Source organism: Falco cherrug, chromosome 19 (genome assembly GCF_023634085.1).
Source record: "Falco cherrug isolate bFalChe1 chromosome 19, bFalChe1.pri, whole genome shotgun sequence".
In the NCBI taxonomy this organism is placed as follows: Eukaryota; Metazoa; Chordata; class Aves; order Falconiformes; family Falconidae; genus Falco; species Falco cherrug.
This window is the reverse complement of record NC_073715.1, coordinates 5811118-5831462: the sequence shown is the minus strand read 5'-3', so window position 1 is coordinate 5831462 and position 20345 is coordinate 5811118. Positions and strand designations below refer to the sequence as shown.

The 20345-nt window shown below is 53.1% G+C and overlaps 2 protein-coding genes across 2 annotated transcripts; one reads left to right on the top strand and one right to left on the bottom strand.

Moving 5' to 3' along the window:
• Positions 1-1392: 1392 nt before the first annotated feature.
• On the top strand, positions 1393-5266 carry LOC102048267 (keratin, type II cuticular Hb4-like). The gene is made up of 9 exons (XM_055697250.1): positions 1393-1707; positions 2201-2409; positions 2925-2985; positions 3249-3344; positions 3596-3760; positions 3901-4026; positions 4422-4642; positions 4944-4975; positions 5040-5266. The coding sequence occupies exons 1-9, from the start codon at positions 1393-1395 to the stop codon at positions 5264-5266; spliced, it is 1452 nt and encodes a 483-aa protein (XP_055553225.1).
• Positions 5267-10089: 4823 nt separating this feature from the next.
• Positions 10090-20019, bottom strand: LOC102059645 (keratin, type II cytoskeletal cochleal). The gene is made up of 9 exons (XM_005443281.4): positions 19618-20019; positions 18650-18858; positions 16008-16068; positions 15421-15516; positions 14486-14650; positions 14221-14346; positions 12781-13001; positions 12225-12259; positions 10090-11399 (listed from the first exon to the last, which is right to left on the bottom strand). Exons 1-9 carry the CDS (start codon positions 20011-20013, stop codon positions 11212-11214), a joined length of 1497 nt encoding a protein of 498 aa, XP_005443338.1. The 5' UTR covers positions 20014-20019; the 3' UTR covers positions 10090-11211.
• Between the last annotated feature and the right edge of the window lie 326 nt (positions 20020-20345).

The window sequence follows — 20345 nt, the reverse complement described above, 5'->3', positions numbered from 1 at the left end:
GTCTCATCCCGAGCAGAAAGTGTTTCCTAGAACAACAATGCGGGTGGAAGAGATGCAACCAGAGCACCATAAAATACATCTACAGTCTGGTGCAACATAGTCTGACACGTGAAGATTGAGGACGATGGCAGGATTAACTCCAGATCTTCTCATGCTCCGTTCCCCTAAGGACGCCTGCGAGCCCGGGAGCTGCAGCGTCCCAGCGCTCCCAGATCCTAGCAGCAAAGCTGGTAATTTTGGCTTGCAATTGTAACCAACCACTGAATAGGGAAGGGGAAAGAAACGCAGTAAACAAAGCAAAATCATTAGTTGGAATCTTCCACCCTGCCCCTACCAAAGACGCTGCCCTCCCACACAGGTCCTTCCCGGGACCCGCACGCGCATACCAGTGGAGGAGGCGAAGGACCAAGCCTGGCCCTGCCCCACACCAGGCGGGAACCCAACCCCAGGCTGAGGGATGTGGGACAGGAGACGCCGGTTTTCTGAGGATTTGGCCAATAAGTGTCTGCAAAAAGCTACCAGGTTCCAAGTATCGGTTTCAATTTCAACTGATCAGCAATTCCCCCCAGATAAATTACCATGTTGGAAAACACTCGTATCAGCAACCTGCAGAAAAATCACCTTGAGAAACACATGTGGCCCCATGGATATTCGCCCAGCGTTAAACCGTGTCGCCTTTTTGTAGGCAGAACCAACAAAACACGGTCATTTACCACTAACCTGCCTGCAAGACTTTGTTCGTTAATTCTCAGTAAATTCACATTTATTACTGATAGTTTTTATTAAACAGCAGGCTGAATCACATTCTCCTTCAAAGCTCTCACTGGCAAGCTGAGGTACCAGCAAAACGTCAAGACACCCTTTGATAGAAAAGGATTTTCCATTTCCAAAGTCTGAGATCCGATTCATCCAACCTATAAAAAGGGAATCTGCAGTTTTGATCACGTCTCCCGAAAGCAAATCACCCAGCACAACTCCCCTCATTTTTGTTGCTATTACACAAGAACTAAACACGACCGCTCTGCCTTAACAGCGTCCTTCAAGCCTTTATGGGACAAACACACTGCCGCGTTCTCTGCTGGTGAGCACAACATGCTAAGCAGTTCACATTCTTTGCATCACAAAATATTTGGTGGAAGTTTCACGCAGCCTCGCCCCATTTTCCACACAAATAAAAGGAAGAAGGTGCTCCACCGTGGTCAGAGGGAAACACACTTGGGATCTGCTCCCAGCGCATCGCCTCCACCAACCCCTCTCCCACCAGCATCCATGTCTTGCTGCTCCTACAGCAGCAGCTCTGGCCATGCCATCAGGAATTTCTGCTCTTCCTCCGTAGCTTTTCCCAGGAATCGACGCAGTTTCAGTGCTGCTTCGTGTCACTGGGGTGGTGGCATGGGCTACCGTGGCTTGGGTTACTCCAGCAGCAGAAGCCTCGGTGGGGTGGCACACTCCAGGACCACAGCAGTGGCTGGAAGACGTGGATGCGGCTTTGGTGCAGCCAGCACAGGGCTTGGCTGCGGAGGCGCTGGCTTTGGCTACAGGGCTGGTGGGGTCTTCAGGCCACGCACCATCACACCCATCACCATCAACGAGCAACTGCTCCAACCGCTCACACTGGAGCTCGACCCCAACGTGCAAACGGTGAAGTTCCAGGAGAAAGAGCAGATCAAGGCCCTCAACAACAAATTTGCTTCCTTCATTGACAAGGTGAGCTAAGAACCCCCTCCCAGTCCCAGTTTGCAGGCACTGGAGTCCACGGGAGGTGCCTGGTGCGGAAAGGGCACGGAACCCGTGTAAGACAACTCATTTGAGACATTGAGGACAATTTCCTAAGGGTGCCAGCTGAGCACCAAGGGGGTTATGAGCAACTGGGGAAGCTTCAGTGTACAGGCACCATTGCTCCGATCTCTGTGCCTCACTACAAGGAGGGAATAAGCTAAAACTAGTTTCATCAGCCTCCCAGTCCCTTCCCATTCCTCTCCACTCATCCCAAGTGTATTGCAAATCTCTCCTTTCTAGAAGCACTTTGTTTGCTTGGTGCATTTCCACCTGGGTGGCCCAGAACAGAAGCACACGGGAACAGGACACACTGCACTCGTGTAGCAGCAGCAGCAACAGGTTTCCCTGCTGTTGCACGGACACTGGCTCTCCTGAGCTCTTCATCCTCATCTCATTTCCTATTTTGCTTTCTGGGATTCAGGTTCGATTTCTGGAACAGCAGAACAAGGTGCTGGAGACCAAGTGGAGCTTTCTGCAGGGTCAAAACCCCTACAAGAACAGCATCGTGCCCACGTTGGAGGCTTATATCGGTTACTTGAAGAAGCAGCTGGAAGCACTGGGGAGCAACAGAGCCCAGTTAGAAACAGACCTGAAAACTGCACAGCAGGGTTTGGAAACCAACAAGAAAACGTAAGTAAGAAACCAAGAGATGTGAATGCAGGGCTCAAAATGTTCACAATTTGTAAGCAGGCACAGACCGCGAACTTTCCATGGTAGTAAATGGTTCCAGGGAATGAACAGGTGGATGGAGAGATCTACCAGGATCTCAGTATACAAGACAAGGTCCCAGCTGACAGAGATGGAGGGAACAGAGGATGTACCTCTTTGAGGTTCTCTTTCTCTCCTTCCTAATTCAAGGAATTAGCATTTAGAAACACTCAGCAGGTATTCACTGTTGCAGAGGTCAAACGAAAAAACAGTTCTGCTGCAAATTTATAAAGATGCAGAAACCTCCCTGAAAACACATTTGCTTTCCCATGGGCTACGAAACAAGACCAAAGCAACCCAAAACACTGTTTGGGGAGAGGGGAAAAAAAAAAAAAAAAAAAAAAAAAAAGAGTTTCACTTCTTGAGAGAAGGCCTGAAGAAACCCAAACAAAGGTGTAATTGCACCAAATTCAAAGATCTCCCGTTTTCCCATGCAGGTACAAGGATGAGCGCAGCCAGCGGACGAGCACCGAGAGGGAGTTTGTTGCCCTGAAGAAGGTGAGCAAGGGGCTGTTTGAACTCTCCTCCTCAGGTTCAGGTCTTTGGGCTGCACACAGTGATTTATTTCCCCAAAGCAGCACACGGGACAAGTACAAGCAGGAGCTGGTGCGTGGGTTTGCTCGGACTAAAATCATCAGCAGCTGCGTAACGGGGCGCTGGCGCAGTCACGGCACCAGCAGCGAGAGTCCCTCACCCCAAGGGCAGCCCCAAGCCTGCTCTTGCCAATAACCTTCCTTCTTCTATCCCCACCGCCTCTCCAGGACGCGGACTGTTTTTTCTTAAACAAAGCAGAGCTGGAAGCCAAGGTGGAAAGCCTGAAAGAAGAGGTTGAATTCCTGAGAACGTTCTACAAGGAGGTAAGAAGCCTTAACATTGCACCAGCCGTGGTTTGCATTTCCCAGCTGGGTTTTGGAGGGGGAGGAAGGGGGGACGCAAGGCAGTGGTCACCCCTTGTGGTGAACGATGAGCATCAGCAATTCACGTCTGCATGGTCACTGCAAAGGGGGACCAAGCGGTGCAACGCGGGTGATACCCCGGCTTGGGGCTGGACTGGGAGCACAGTGGGACCAGTATCTCTCTGACCAGCTCAGCTCCGTGTTGCCACCAGGAAATCCACCAGCTGCGGGCCCAGATCGCAGATTCCTCAGTGGTCGTGCAGATGGGCCACAGCCAAGACCTTGATGTGGATGGCATCATTGCGGACATCAAGGCTCGGTACGAGGATGGTGCCCGCAGGAGCCGGGCAGAAGCACAGGCGTGGCATGAGAGCAAGGTAAGAACACTGGGCAGCGGGAGGATCTGGGACCAATTTCAAATCCAGAGAAACACCCCCCACTCTCCTGATTTGCTCTGATTTCACCCAGAGCACTTGTTTTGGGGATAGGCAACGATGTCTTTTGAGTGTTTTTTTAGTTTGAGGAGCTGCGAGCCACTGCAGGCAGAAATGCTGACAGCCTGCGAGAGACGAAACCCAGGATAGCTGAGCTGAACCGGGTAGTGCAGAGGCTGGACGGAGAAGTCAAAAGCGCCAAGGACCAGGTGAGCACAGCCAGGTCTGGTTGTTCCAGCAGGGCACAGAGGGAATTGCTGTTCCTACAAGCTCCCACGGCCAAATTAAATGGTGCTGTAGCACCTCGCAAGGGGCGTTCATGAGCTGGCTCTGCTGCTCCAGGTCGGGCTGCATGAAAGCCCAACTCATGCAGCACCTGAAGGCAGATGCGGTTACAACACCCCATCCTCCGCCAGCAACACGGGGGGGGGGGGGCACCGAAACTGCATCTCCGGCTGCCCCAAACCCCTGCCAGAGGGGATCGCATCTCCATCTTACTGCTGGGCTGAACGTGCAACCAGGCTTTAAACCCGTCTCTCGGTAACACGTTACGCTTGAAGACAGCAAGAAACAGCCAAGACTGATGGTGTCTCACTCCCTGTAGCGCTGCAAGCTGGAAGCTGCTGTGGCCGATGCGGAGCAGCGTGGGGAAATGACCCTCAAGGATGCAAAGCAGAAACTGGCCGAGCTGGAGGATGCTCTGCAGAAAGCCAAGGCTGACCTGGCCCGGCAGAGCTGCGAGTACCAGGAGCTGATGAACGTCAAGCTGGCCCTGGACATCGAAATCGTCACCTATAGGAAGCTGCTGGAGGTCGAGGAGAGCAGGTGGGTGACAGACCCCAGCAGGGCTGCACAAGCTGCTCTAGGTGCCTGGGTTGGAAGAAGAAACGTCTGGACGATGCTATCGCAGCTGCCACACTGCACATCGCCACACAGCCCTGATGCAAGATCAGTTCTCCCCATCAGTCCTGATGGGCCTCCACCAGTGCAAACCCACCCAAACAGCTGGTCCTGCTGCCTCCGAATGGTGGGACAGGCTCGGGAGGGTCAGGCTCGCTTCTGAGGCTAAAGGGCTTTGCACTTGAGGACAGGCTGGTGACATGCAACCTTCTCCCACTCCCTACAGGCTCGGTGCAGAAGGCTTCCCCGTCAGCATCTGTAAGTTATTCGCCTTCCACCAGACCCACGCCCCTTCTGCCTTTTCTCCAGGGAGTTCCCTAAGCTGAAACTCAGCTCTGCTCTCCTTTTGCAGCTGCTTGTGGTTCGCAGGGAGGTCTCCCCTACACCCCGGAGCCTGGCTTTGCAAGTGCCCATGGATCAGCCAACAGAAACACGTGCTGGACCAGCAGCACGGCGCTGAGCTGCTGTGATGGCGTTAGCAGCAGGGGCACAAGTTGCTCCCACATGACGGAGGGATCTGTGACCAAGTCAGCCAGGGCCAACATGTGAAGAGCCATAGATAAATGGCAAGGCTGGAAACGAAGCGACACGCACAGCAACAGCCGAGCCAGAGCCAGCGCACATCCTGCTCCCCAGCACCGCCTGCGCGTTCCCCGTTACGTGGGGGTACAGAAAGCAAAGAGATCTTTTCTATGCTCGAGAGTTTTGCTATTGCTGCCAGGGAATCTAGGAGCAAGAAGGGCTAAAATCCCCCTCATCGTGCCCATTGCTCTGATGCCTTTGGTGTAGCTCCCTGATCTTCCCACTCCTACAGGTTCAAGGATTGAAATGAAGTGGGAGAGACGGCGCCTTCCACCTCAGAGCGTTTTCATTCGCACTTTATCCATCCCAGCTGCCCCAGCAGCTCTCACCCTGCACCAACCCAGTCCTATCACTCAGCCTTTTAGCTACAGATACACCCTGGCACGAGCAGAGCCCCCCCGCAGCTGCCCAGCTCGCAGCTCCCTCGCACGCCACATCGATCTCATCGATTACTTGCCCCAAGGGGTGGGTTTCAAGGGCTGCTGCTGTCCGAGGCTGACGTACTCGCGTTACCTGTTTTGAAACCGATCCACAACTTTTCATCTGGGTTTTTCAATGGTCTGGCTCATCCGTTGCCACAAAGGGCATCGCGACCGGACGGCCGGGGGACCAGGGTTCCGGTGCGGGTTCAAGGGGTTGATCCGTTGACACGCTGCCTTAAGGCACAAAGCTCCTCTGCGATCTTGTTCCAGGGATCCAAACCCCACCTGAAACATGTGAGACCAGCACCAGTTGCCTTCCCAGTCACCCAGCATCAAGGGCGCTGAACTTGGAGTTAAGTACATCGACCCTGTTTGAAGGGAAAGGGGAAGCAGAGATTTATTTCTGATGCCCACGTATTTTGCCAGCAGCTTTTATTCTCGCTTTAGTCTTGCGTCTCCAATAAATTGACATAGCAACTCGGTTACCTACACCCACCTTCCTTTGGGGAAAGGAGGGTTAATTCTTGTGTCTGCTCCCCGATCTCAAATGCCAAAGCTTACAGGGGTCTGCAGCAGGCACAGGCAAGCCTTACACCCGATGGGGGCTCTTCCTTCGTAACCCAGACACCCCAATGGTCTCCCACAGCCCCCAGCACATCCATTCCCATGCAGATGAGCAGCTACGCAGGGAGCGGGGTTATAACCTCTCCAGAGCAGCACCGAGCTGAAGGCACAGCCCTCTTCTCCCTCACACCTGCGCACGAGGAGCAGGACCCATTCCACCCAAAGCTGAGCCGTTACGAGAGCTGGCTGCCAGCGAGGCACCAGACGCGGGTGCTTCCCAGGTCAGATGTCTTCGTTACGACAGGGTGGAGCCCCAAATGGGTTTTTTCCCCCAGGAAAACCAACGCAACAAAAACATTTAGAAGGCACTGACTAAGCAAAGATGCTCTAGCAATTTGCATAAAGCTAACTGAAACTTTTCATTGCTACCATTGATTGCTAGATCCCCTTAAAACCGTCACCAATTGCCTCGACTTACCTGGCAGCTCTGGGTGGTGTGACACCCCCTCGTCCTTCCCCTCACCCTGGCGCTGACCAGGTCCCGGCTCAGCTCATTGCAGGACCCCCGGGGGCAGGGCAGACCCAGCTCCTGGCCTGTGCCATGAACCCCTTCCCAGGCTGGAGCTGCCCCGAGCACAAAGTCCCACCACCTCCCTCTGGAGTAACCTCTTCTCATCTCCAGTCTGTGGGGTGTTGCCCTTTATAACCTCATCAAGCCAATTAGGCTTCCCATCAAGCTAGTTAGGCATCTCAGGTGGAAGCCCTCCCAGGACTGGAGTTGTCTCCCCCGCACCTTACCCAGTGGAGCTGGGGACTCAGGCCAGCCCATACTGGTTTTGTGCCGTTTAATTCCTTTTAAACAGAAGATGAAAATCTCAACCAACCTCGGAGTGGGGTTTTAGCCTTAGTAGTTACTGAAAAAGTGATGGAAACTGAAGCAAACGCAGCTTAAACATGGGGGAACTGAAGAACGCTCCCCACCGTCTGCAGCTTCCTTCCCAGGCCTGGTTGCACCCAAACGCTCACCCCTCCTCTGCCTCAGTTTCCCCACAGAACAGAGCAGAACTCACTTCCTTTGTAAAACCCTCTTGCCATCCGCGGGCGAAGGAAGCGCGTTGCCAGTGACCTCAGTTATCACAGGAACACACGTCCAGCCTCACACCCCAGCGCTTGCAGCTGGGGGTACGGCAATGCCGTGGCGGGAGGCGGATGGAGCAAAGGGACCCCATCCGGCAACGCAGCCCAGAAGGAACCACCAGAGATGGTCCAGCAGGAACACAGTGGGGCACTTACCAGAGAGAAAATCAGGACAGCTCACGAGGTGGGGAGAAATACAGAGGCCGGGAGCAAGCAGAGGTGGCAGAAACACTCAAAGAAGCATTACGTAAAGTATTAGATAAAAAACTTATAAAGTATACATAAATAAGGTATAATTATTGTGCACTTTAGCCTACAGAGAGCAAGAGGCAGAAGCTGAAGTGCTCTGAGCCTTGGCAGGGAGAACCAGGCTTTACACCCGCGTGGAAACCAGCAGTGCCACGAGAAGGAGAGAAGGAACATCGCTGCTTTTATGAGCTCGGGAAGCAGCAAGGTTTGCTGGCGGAGCTGGCTGGGGGAGAGGATATATTACTGACGGTCCCAAACGCAACCAGATGGGCATCTCGAATGCCTGTGAGTAAAGCCCATGCAGGGGGCGACCTGCCCAGCTGTAACAGCCTCACCAGGGCAGAGCTGCTCAGGTATTTCAGTGATGTGATAACAGCGACGGGCTTTGGGGTGTTCCAGCGATGAAGGCATCAGCTACGGAGCTGTACTGAGGAAGGCACAGGTGGATGCACTCCCGATCGTGCACCGTTACCTGCTAAACCATAACGGGAGGGAAAACAGGGCTGGGATGTCCCAGCCTTACCCTGCCCCGATGCATGAGCAGAACAGTGTCCCTCAGGTGGCCCCAGGGTCCCCGGCAGCCAGACCAGGCGCGTTCCTGGCCCCGCACCGACACCAACACCCTTTGCCTGGGTGGGATTTTATGCACATTTCAGATGCTGCTTATTTTTCTTAGTCACTGCTGCAAAGCAGGGAGGCCAAAATAGCCTGCCTTCTGCGCCGTGTTACGGCTTCTACCTTTCCGTACCTCGAAGCCCGTGTGCTGCCATCGTGGTTCTTCTTGTGCCGCTGTTCTCCCCAGCAGCGACACCCAGCCCACCAGCGCAGGCAGCTCAGCGGCTCTTCAGACAGGCAGTGGGAGGCGAAGTCTGGCACCCAGGAGGCTCAGCCCCGGCGAGGAGAGAGGGGTGACAAGGAGAGATGGGTGACGGGCGGCAGCACCCCTGCAGCTCAGTGCCGCTCAGCCTGTTGGTGGTGGGGGGCTCGGCAGCGGGCGGCAGCTCGGTGTCTCAGTCACGGCTGTCTCGCTTCTCTAGAAGTGCTAAAATCTCCCCCATTGCGAAGAGCTTCTGTTATTTCCCCTGAATCTAACCCAAGGACAATGACAGTCAACAAGGCACCGAACACGCCTGCTTTTACACCAGCTCAGGGCACTTTGCCTTGGCAACGCCAGCAGCCCCTCCAAGCAGAGATCCAATTTCAACCAGCTCCACGCACCAGCCCAGGCTGAGCCAAGGTTGGACCCCAAGAAAAGCACAAAGCACCAAGTCCCCCCATCCCCACGGACTCACAAAGCTCCTTCCCGCGGTCCCCCGAAGCGCGTAGACCCTTGTCCCCAGCACCACGACGCACCGTGTCCTTCCGTGGACGCGGCAAAGCTGCAGCCACGCAGCTGGCACGTGCTCCTGCCCAGGCCACGCTGCAAGCCCGAGAGCCACGAATTCGAGGGGCAGCGACGGAGCTGCTGATCTCCTGTAATGCCAAGACCACCCCACAGCTCCTCACCAAGCGCTGCAAAGCCGGGCAAAGGACAGCAACCAGTGCCAGCCCCCACCAAAAACATCTGGGCAACGTCTGTCTGAGCTCTTCATGCCAACTAACTTCAAGGGATTTTTTTTTTTTTTTTTTTTTTTAATTTTGATTTTCTGGCTGCAACATAAAAGCCGCGAGCTGGGTATGCTGGCTCTGCTGGGCAGCCTGGCTTCCTCCCTTCCTGGCCGTTAGTGCTGCACGTGTAGCAAAGCCACCCACAGGCTCAGCACCGCGCTCACTTGGCCGTGAGGTGCTGGGCTGCGTTGGAACGGGGTCTGGGTAGCACACCGGCAGGTGAAGCATCCTTCAGGGATGCCATCCTCGTCCTGGAGGGAAGAGCTTTTCTCAGTGGCTACAAAAGCTCTGCCTGGCCCCAGCCCCGCTGCGGTGATGCCCTCTGCGGCAGCAGCTCCCCGGAGGGCTCGCCACACATCTGGGGGGTGGGAGCAAGCACAAACCACCCGTGGGGTGAGCCCTTCTTACCCCACAGCATCCCAAAAGGAGCAGGAATGAGTCGTCTCCACACAGGAAGGCTCAGTTTCACCTCTCCGAGTTTTGGCCATCTGCAGGAGAGGTGTCTCCTCCAGCACGTAGCTCCTCTCCTTGAGGGGAGATGGTGCTCAGAGAGGGACTGGTTTCAGCCCTGATCAGGAGCTGGGCTCAGGCAAAGTGCTGGAACAAAACCAGTCCCGTCCCGCCACTGCCCAGACGGTGCAGAGCAGGCAAGGTAACACTCACCCAGGAACGAGACTGCAGGCAGCAAACCCTGACCCCTGACCCTGAGCAGAGCGTGGCACTGCTCCGGGGGACACAGCCGGAAAGGGGTGGGTGACATTGGGATTTTTTCCTGGGCAGCACAGACAAGGAACTCCGCTGGGACCGAAGAAGCATGCAATAGGGAAACTTTATTAGCGGCCTCATGACAAACTCTCAGACCACAAAGGCATAAAAAGTCAACCAAAGATACACTGCTAGGACATGGCTGAGCACGCGACGCGACAATTCTGCGCAGTTTCTTGGAGTTATTTATCTAACAATTCTTCCTACTGCAGTAACGACCTAACTATTTCCCTGGCATGTTTAAGTTGAAGACACATTTTGGCAGGAACAAGTGGTTATTGTAATGATGCATCAACAAAACACGCTTTTTCCTCGCTGTAGTACAGACACCAGGTATCACTACACTATCACAGACACACTTTAAAATACAGGGTGGTAATCAGAGACACCCGAGGATGGGGAATGTTACCTCCTGTTTTAATGTGCTACTTATCATTTTAAGCAGCTTTGTATCCCTTAAGCTTCGGGCTTCTCTTAAGGAGAGGGAATGGGCAGGGGAGCTTCTTTATGAGTTACTTTCCTATAAAGAGCCTGCAAGTACATTTCTCTGCATTGTTTTCGGTGAGAAACCAGCTTCGTTTGGAGGAAAATCGTTGAATTCCATTTCTGAGCCCATTTCCAAAGAAAATGAGAGGCCCAGAACAGTTTCACTGTTTACTTCTTGGTATACTTTAAGAAAACAAACCCAGGCTGAAATCTTAACAGGGGTTGGCCTTCTCTGAGAAGCCTAAGGGAATAAAGTCTTCCAAACCATATTAAGAGGGAGATAATCTTCTGGTCTCTTTTGTAAAACCACAGCAAGAAATGCAGAATAGCTTGCCACTCACATGATTACTTTGCCCTTCAAAGGGTGAAATCCAGCCCTGAGCAGGGGGTACCAAGCACACAAGTAACAAAAGCTTTATCCCGCCTGCTTCACTGGATAAATTTCACCCTACAGGCTTGAACCTGCTCTCAGTGGAACGGTTCCCGCCAAGTTCAACAGTGCAGGATCAAGCCTTAGGCATGAGACGGCAGGGTCAGGTGCTCTGATGTGTCTTATTCCAATTCGTTCATCACTGCAGAAATGTTGCAGCCAATTTGTCCTATAAAAGGCAACACGACTTTTCTTTTTAAGGTTTCCCTCCTCCCACGTAACTGATACCCCGCTGCTCTCCACGCCTGTAGTTACTTCCTGAAGCTTCTCCTGCTGGACGAGGTTGTGGTGACGGTGTAGGATTTGGAGCCACCCCCAGAGGAGAAGCCGAGCGCCCCGCTGCCCATGCCTGCTCCCAGGCTAAGGCCTCCTCCGATTCCTCCTCCCAGGAGTCCACTGGAACCGGAATAGCCACCTCCACCGCTGGAGCTGACCACAGCTGTGGCACAGAGAGGAGGAAACAAAATGTGAGCACCAGGAAACTTCAACCCCGGCTTGGCGCTCCCACAAAAATGGCTTTTTTAAATTGCAGCAACCAGATGAAAACTCTCTACAATCTCCCGCAAAACACAGGGCCTGGGACACTAATCCCTTTCACGTTTTGGCCCAGAGCATTTATTCCCTGTGCTGAGCCAGATGCACGTGGGGGCTGAGCAATCCATCCCCTTCTCCGTCACTCGCTCTGGCTCAGGACCAGCTGCAGCACGGAGAACCCCGTATCATAAACACACCCAGCTCATCTCTGGGTGCACCCAAGAGGCTGTGGGCATGCGGCTCACCAGCTATCGGCAGCAATGAAGTGGATGAAAAGTGCAGCCAACTGGTTTAGAGCTGCAGACAGCTTCCCCGAGCCACCAGCACCCACCCAGTGTCCAGGCACGGTGATCACTCGGTGCCTCCCAAGCTGGAAAGACACCCTCTAACATCACCTTTGTGCTAACCTCCGATTAGGCAAGGCATTTTGTCATTAGTACATTTTTCTCTGTCCAAAAACAGGAGGAAAGAAAGATCAGCATTCTCCCAAGTTAAATTTCTAACAGATGAGTTCGAGCTGAAGTCCACCACGGAGCCAAGAGCACACGATTAGCTTCTGTCTCGGGGGGCTCCTGCTTGAGAAGGGGCTTAACTGGGCTGAGGAGCTAAGGCAGGGCGCGGCGAGGCCCCACCACACCGACCCAGCTGGTCCTCACCTGCATTTTCCATAGGTGTATTTAACACACACGTTACCTATGTGTAACTGTTACAAATTCTAAAATCAACTCACAGATATTGACGCTGCCAACTCCATCACCAGCCAACCTGTCAGGGAAGAAAAACACAAAGGCAGAAAGGAAAAGGATGGGTGAGACTCAGCATTACTCAGTGCTCCCCCAGGGCCTCGGCGCTGGGGATGGAGACAATGGCAGTGAGTTATTATTGCTGTTGTAAATAATTCAGACAAGATAAGTGTGCCATCCAGCGCTTTGTTCTGGCCCTACATTTACAAGCTCTGTTATCACCCGGGGGGAGCTGGAAGAGCATGGAAGCTCTGTCCTAATTCCGTGGGGATTTGAGCCACTCGGAAATTCTCTGCCACAGTATTGAATATGATGGAAAACAACTTTTCTCCTCTTTGCCTGTTTTCACCGTAAGTATCAAATTTTCCCCAGGATTTGCCTCTTCAGCCAAAGCATTTTCAAGACCAAAACTCAATTTCAAATGCAAGGTTTCTTCTTCTGCATTTCCTTGCAGAAACTGGAATTGGGCCCCCACAGTGTCCCCAAGCAAAGGGAACAAAGGGCTGGACCCTTCCCCACGTAAAGCCCACCAGTTGCCCCCACCTGCTCTCCTCGCCCTCCAGCAGCTTCCTGTAGGTCGCGATCTCGATGTCCAGGGCCAGCTTGACGTTCATCAGCTCCTGGTACTCGCGCAGCTGCCGGGCCATGTCCTGCTTTGCCTTCTGCAGAGCTGCCTCCAGCTCCTCCAGTTTTGCCTTGGCATCTTTGACAGCCAACTCGCCACGTTCCTCGGCTTCAGCAATAGCCGCCTCCAGCTTGGCACGCTGCAAGGACGGAGCAGGGTATGGCAGTGGGCATCTCACCTCCTTGATGGAGCACACCACTGCCCATGGACTCCTGACATCTACTGGCCAGACCATCCCTGTGTATCTGCAGAGCCCTGGAGCCATCTGCTCAACTCACATCCCTAGGAATTCACGCCTACACATTTTTGGGGGCACTGGATGGAGATCAGCCTACAAAGGAAGCTCATCTCACCCCAAGATACGTTCTTCCATAAGGCAGACCCTATTTCTCTCCACTGGGTACATTTTCAGAAGACTTTCTTCAGGTGTTCCTCAGCTTCTCAGCCCACCCACGCCGCACACAACAGCACAACACTGAGGGTTACTGCAAGCTCAGGTTTCCTCTCCTGTTTTGCCCCACAGCTTGTTCAGAGCCAGCTGGTCTCCAGCAAGCTTTGATGCGAGGCAAGCCTGGACTGGAGCAGCCCTGCAGTTACCAAACAATGCAGACTGACCCCAAAAGCATCCCTGTGGGGCCGCATTGAGCTGGCAGTCCGATGCACCCTCAGCTGTGCCCCTACACCTCCAAAAAAGCCCCATGTTTGGCAGGAAGGGCTCACAACGAACCTGTGCTTTATACTCTCATTACTCAAGAAAGCTGTGCTGGGTCAGCTCCTTGCTTGTAAGTGTGTGTTGAAGCCTCCCTGCCCTGAAACCAAATAAATATGAACGCATGAATCACACTGGCTTATCTCCAGCTTCGTGCACCCTGGTTATTCACAGCCAGTTTTCAGCCCTGAACATGGTCTCAACCACTCACTGGTCTGGCTTTCACCAGCCTTTTGATAAACCGATAAGAGCCCCGGGAGAAAGCAAACAGAACTCCCGTACAGCTGGAAAATTCTTTTATACGCCCAAACACAGCGTTCCTTTCTGCAAAAAGGGAGTGGACAAAGCTCCCAGAAGCAGGAGGGCACAAGGAATGTGTGTGGCTGGGAGGGGGACCACATGCAGCCTTGCCCTTTGGAAGCGGCTCTGCATCACTCCCCTTCTGCGCTGCGGGGTGGCCTGCGGGCTCCTTCTCACCAGCTGTGCAGCTGCCTGTCAGCATCCTGTGGCTCACAACTCTCAGCCGTGGGGGTGAGCACGGCAGCCACCCCCAAAACGTTTCTACCCATGTTGTGTTACGCCCAGATCCCTGGCACAGCTGCTGCTGCTAAATCCACTGCTCTGCAGCAGGAGAAGGGCAGCTCCTCACCTGGGCCTTCACGTTTTCAATTTCACCCTCCAGCCTCTGGATCATGCGGTTTATCTCTGAGATCTCGTTCTTTGCGTTGCGCAGGTCATCTCCGTGTTTCCCAGCAGTGACCTGCAGCGCCTCGTACTGTGACATAAAACAGGGCAAGAGAAAAGGATGGAGTCAGGCCGGCAGTCAATCAGCTGGCTGAAATCTCTCCCATAAACATGTTTTTTTCTGGCTAAAAGCAGAAGCTGTCACTGCCTTTATCTCTCCCATAACTCACCTTGCTCTGGTACCAGGACTCTGCCTCTGCCCGGCTCCGGTTGGCGATCTCCTCGTACTGCGCTTTGACCTCGGCGATGATGCCGTCCAGGTCCAGGTTTCGGCTGTTGTCCATAGACAGCACCACGGAGGTGTCAGAGATCTGGGCCTGCAGCTCACGAAGCTCCTGCCAGTCGAATTAAAAACAATACCATTAATCACTGACTTTTAAGGGACCCTTTTCCGGAAGCCAATTAAAGAGAGAATCCAAGAAGAAAAGGGGAAGGGAGGCAGATAAGAAGAATTCAGTCAAAACAATCATTAATTAGTAGGAAACCATCTGAATCCCATCAACCTTGCAAAGCACAAAGTAACAAACAACAGCAGAAATGGAGCTACTCACCACCCACGTTTGGACAGCAAGGTTAGTTTACCTCACTCCTGAGGTAAGAACACAGCACGAAATGCCAGTCCAAGGAGCTTAAGCATCAGCTTCACAACAACAAGACGGCCAAACTCCATCACCTCACCCAAGGATGCAATGTGACCTGTTCAATCAATCTCTTACCTTGCAAACAGTGGGTAAGGTGAAGGAGTATGGGATAAGGAGCTTTCCTTTCTTTCTCTCACACAGCACACACCAGCACTACAGCACTGGCTGCAATACACTGGTTTTCCTTGTTTTCATACTAACAGCATCAAAAAAATAATGCATGTCCTGGCTAAATTGGCAGCAAATTCATCTCATGTTCCAGACAGAGAAATCACTGTGACTATTCACAGGTTACACACTCTACTTGCAGGCTTCTTTTTCCTTATGTAAGGGAAGACTCCATGTCTCCATCACCCCTCTCATCTCTGGTAACAGCACATTAATGGTCTCAGTCACCATTCACTGTTCTTCACCCGCTAGTGGCGCTACACTGCAGCAGCTGCAAGAAGCAGAAGGGACCTTACCGCTTCATAGAGAGACCTCAGGAAGTTAATTTCATCCGTCAGCGCATCCACCTTGGCCTCCAGCTCCACTTTGTTCATGTAGGCAGCATCCACATCCTAAAAAAGAGTGATAATCCACTGAGAATGCTACAGCTTTGGTGACTTAGCTCACCCAGCCTTTGACGGCTTCAAAAGCAGCCATGAGCCCACCAAGCTCCCTGAGCCATCTGCTCTCTGCCCAACGACCCACCACGTCCTAAAACTATCTACTGATACTAAATATTGCTGGTGTGCAGGATCCCACATGTTCTGCAGGGTCCCCTGGGCCTGTGTTTGCAAGTCCACTGTCAGTTTGAACCGTCCAGGGAGCCCTTAGGAAACACCCCAAAGGAAAACAGAGCCATAACTTCTGGTACCCCTGGGATCCAGCGCTCCTGCCCAGCTCCCTAGAGAGACTTTGGTGCCTCCAGAGAGGCCAGAAATGAGAGCTGCAGTTCTTCACCTGCAGGTCTCTAGGCACAGCTGGAGCAAAGGGAGTGTAGGGGCAGAAGGGGGAGACGGGCTGCAAACATCTGTGATCAGTCCCAGCCAACCCCCATGGCACGCACCTTCTTCAGCACCACAAAGTCGTTCTCTGCTGCCGTGCGCTTGTTGATTTCGTCTTCGTATCTGCCAGAAAGAAAAAAAAAAAAAAAAAACAACAAAGGGGTTGGTGTGAAGTCAGAGCCTGGGTAAAAGGAAAAAAACATCACAGTGAAGAGTTGCCCCGATTCTCTTCCCTCTCCCTCCGTTTCTCTTTGTGAGCCACCCCAGCAAAGCCTGTGACCTCTCCAAGCAAGCCAGCCCCAGGCAGAGCCTTGCTGGACAACTACGATGTGTGCTTTGCACCAGAGGTACCAGCTGTGCGCCACAGTTCCAGGGTACTGGTTGGACGAGCTGATGCCTGAAAGCTACTCTGGTCCACACCGCCAGACCACTAACCTGGAAAGCATTTCTCACCCCTGCTTTGCCATATTCCTTAAAATTCACTGCACTTAGGAAGATTTCTGTGCCTCGTCCTCACTCACGGACAGCTGAGGCTCTCTGCTTTTTCACTTGCCCCTTAAGAGAACAAATACAAACGCAGAAGAGACGCAAGCAGACTCAACGCATTTCTCTAGGCTGATCAAAGCACCTGCTAATGCCACTTTCACTGCACGCTCCCTTATTCCAGACTTTTGAGAATATTGTGCAGGTGTCGATCACATGCCATTGTCCTGGTAAGAGTTAAACGGAATTATCCTCACTCTGAACCGAGTGGCTACGCTTCAAAGCTGCACCGACTTCTAATAGCGGCTACAACCCTCCTCTAGGTGTTCACCTTTAGATGGAACGAGCCAGACCCACAGCAGCTAAAAATCATGTTCCATTGACTTTACGGAAGGATCGCGGATTTGCACCACTTGCAAACCTGGCCCTCAGAGCCTGCCTTCCACCAACCTGTGCACAGCCAACCCGCTGAAACCAACAGCAAGAATCTGCTGAACGAATCCTGAAAGTCATCCCAGGAACAGAGCAGGAACCACTTGCTCCGGCTGCGTCAGAACTGCTGCTGCCGAAGCTCGAACACTGCTCTCTATTTACACAGTCCCTGCGTGGCTGGTGCTGTAATTTGCCTTCCAAAGTGTGAGCCACTTCACTTCCAACGGCCTTCGTGTGCCTCCCCTGCTGCTCCATGCTGGAAGCTTGCCCACCCACACTGGCATAGATGGACACTGTCCCTTTGGAACCAATGACCTGCATCTGTTGCTATTGCAGAGTAATACATGACCTGGGAATTACGTGATTGTGCTGCGTAATACTGCACAGCCTGCAGCGCAGAATGGACGGTCTGGTAAATATATATAGGTAAATAAATATATCTGATATATAAATAACAGGTAAAAAGACTGAATTATTCTTAAATTGTCTGTGAAAGTCCTCATTTCCTGGGGGAAGCTCCACCAGGGATCAATGAACTACCAAGTCACGCAGCGTTCTCCGCTGGCTCCCGACGTGCCTTGGGAAGTCCGGCACACCTCAGCACACCTCAGCACACCCGGCCAGCGCGGACACAGGCTGCTCCTACCCCTGCTTGCTGCAAACCGCACCCCTCATCAACGCAGCTTCCGAGTAAGGGACTGAGCCCATCCCCTGGAGCCTCGTGCGTAGGAATCTCCTTCCTGACCCCCCGATGTAAACTGAGAATTACTGTGTAAATTACACATTACAACCGACACACAGAGCGCTAGTCATGTTTTACGTATCCTACACAGAAGATGGTATTTTCTTCGTACAAATGGGGAGAAGCAGGTTCTGAGCTCGTTACTACTGCCTCACTCCCTCTGCTGCACTAGCATCTCAGGCTCCCAGTTCTTGCTCCCCTTCTCTTAGCACAGACAGGGTTGGGTTTTACGTGGACCTGTAAGCTGAAGGAATAAATATGCACCTGTGCACCTTGCAGTCGTGTGACATGCAACTAAAATTAGGGCTACAGTTCCTCTGGGTGCAAACCAGCCCCGTGCTGCTGCCTTGCAGAGATGCAAAGTGCAGCTGCGGGTGGGCACAGGGTAGAAGTGACTGAGCGGGGCGGGGGGAAACATCATTCCTATGCACCTCCTTGGGAATCACTGGCTATTGACTTTCCCTAAACACACCCTGGGGATTATCAGATCTGTTTGTTTTCAGTTCCTGCTCGATCCAGTTTGCCAGCTCCCTCTTTCTTTCTTTTCCTTTTTTTTTTTTTTTTTTTTAATTAAAGGCATTCCCCTTTACAGCTGGGTTGGGCACAGGCTGGGACAAAGGCTACTTTCTTCATGGGACTCCTCCCAAGCGACACGATTTAGACTGAAAAAGTTGCTTAAAAATAACAGCTCACCTGCTCCATTACCCACCCACAGAACAAGCAGCGGCTGGCTCCCCGCCTGCCAGCCTGCTGAGCTCCCGTGGGGTTCCTACAGACCCAAAACGGCACATCCAACCCAAAGCCATCCCTGAGGAGGCCCCAAAGCAATGGAGCCACCAAAGACCATGTGGGAAGAACGTGCCAGGAACAGCGAGCGATCCAGCCTGGACAAATCCAGGCAGCTTCCCTGGCCTGGCCAACCTAACTCATGGCTGGAAAAAAAAAATAAATCTCCCTGCCTAGCAGAAAAGCTGGGGACATCTCTGCCAAGCTCCTGACCAACCTGCCAGCTCAACTACCCTGTTAGGTGGGAACATTGTACGTTACTTGGTCTTGAAATCCTCCACGAGATCCTGCATGTTCTTCAGCTCGCCCTCCAAACGCCCTTTGTCGTTCAACAACCCATCCAGCTGGCGCCGCAGGTTGTTGATATAGGTCTCAAACATGGGGGCAATGTTACTCCGGGTGGTCTTCTGGTCCTGCAGGAGGGTCCATTTGGTCTCCAGCATTTTGTTTTGCTGCTCCAGGAAGCGGACCTGGAAAGCAACCAGGAGGTCATTTGTGAAAGCAGGAGGAAGGGGGAGCTGCCACTACAGAGTCTGCAGCCAGGGGAAGGACAGCTCTGGCCGGTATCTGAGGAATTTAGATTGCTCATAGGAAGGACCTAAACTCTGGAGGGTGATAAAAACATGAGGGGGAACTGCTGCTCTGGGGCTTGCTTTATGACTTCAAGGCTTTATATGGATTAAAGATAAGCAGATTCTGCTTGCCTGACGCTTGACAGAAGCTATCCACAGACCTCAAAAGTCAGCCAATTACTCAAACTCCAGGTCTGGATTCCTTGCATTTCGGGGATGCCAGAGCTGAAGTTTACACAGGATTAATTAGTGCAAGAGAGTAAAGCCACAGAGGTACAGGGCAGTGCAAACAAACACAGCGAGCCCTGACTTAGGTAAAGGTCTGTTCTACCGGGAGGATTACCCTCCTCCCCGAGTTTGGTGGTGCTGTGCTTGGGTGCAGGTTTGATCTTTAAACCCTGCACCTGCACTGGGGGCAATGCCAGCTAAATAAAGGGGGTACAAAGCCAGCCTAAGCAGGGCAAACCCCTTCACTGACAGCAAAGCATGCAGGGCTTTAATTAAAGAGTTACTGGGTTGCAGCAGGCAAATCACACCATGCTCTTGAGGACCTGATCCTGACCCCGCTTATGAATTTCCCCCGGGGTTAAGTGAGCTTTGGGGCAGACCTGCTTTTAGGCAATGTCCACGGAGCTATCAGTCTTTCCAACATCTCACCTTATCAATGAAGGAGGCGAATCTGTTGTTGAGCGTCTTGATTTGCTCCTTCTCCTCCTTGCGCACCCGCTGGATATTGGGGTCAATCTCCAGATTCAGGGGCGTCAGGAGGCTCTGGTTGATGGTGACCTCCTGAATGCCCGTGGGGCTGAGTGTCCCACCAAATCCCATGCTTCTGTAGCTGGTTCCAGCGGGAACGCTGTAATAGGTAGTACCCACATGGGAGATCTGCTTGTTGGAGCCGAGGTTGTAAAGGCTGGAGCTGCCAAAGCCACCTGCCCTGCCTAAGCTGGCACCCCCTCCTAGTCCGCGGGTCGAGGAGACGGTGCTGAGTCGCACTTGGCTGATCCCTGGGATGGCGGCAGAGCGAGAGCTGAAGCTCACAGAGCGGGACATGGCTGCCTGGTGAGTGTCGGCAACACCCCCCACCACTCAAAAGCTCAGGGAAGCTGGGCTGGAGACCAGGAGAGTGAGCTCTCCCGACTGCTTCTCCTTTTATCCGTTAGAAAAGCTGGGCTTGGCCCAAGGGCAAAAGAGGGATCATTTTACTGCCCTGGAGGGCTGGGTGTGCCTGGCTGCCTTCCCACCCTCTGTCAACCTGCGGGATCGAGCAGAGGAGGAGGGAAGGGCCAGCGAAGGGACAGGACACACCTGGCGCCGTGTTCCTGCGGTCGGACCTGGCATTGTTCCGCACTTCCCTCGGCCTCTGCCGCAGGCACAGCCCAGGG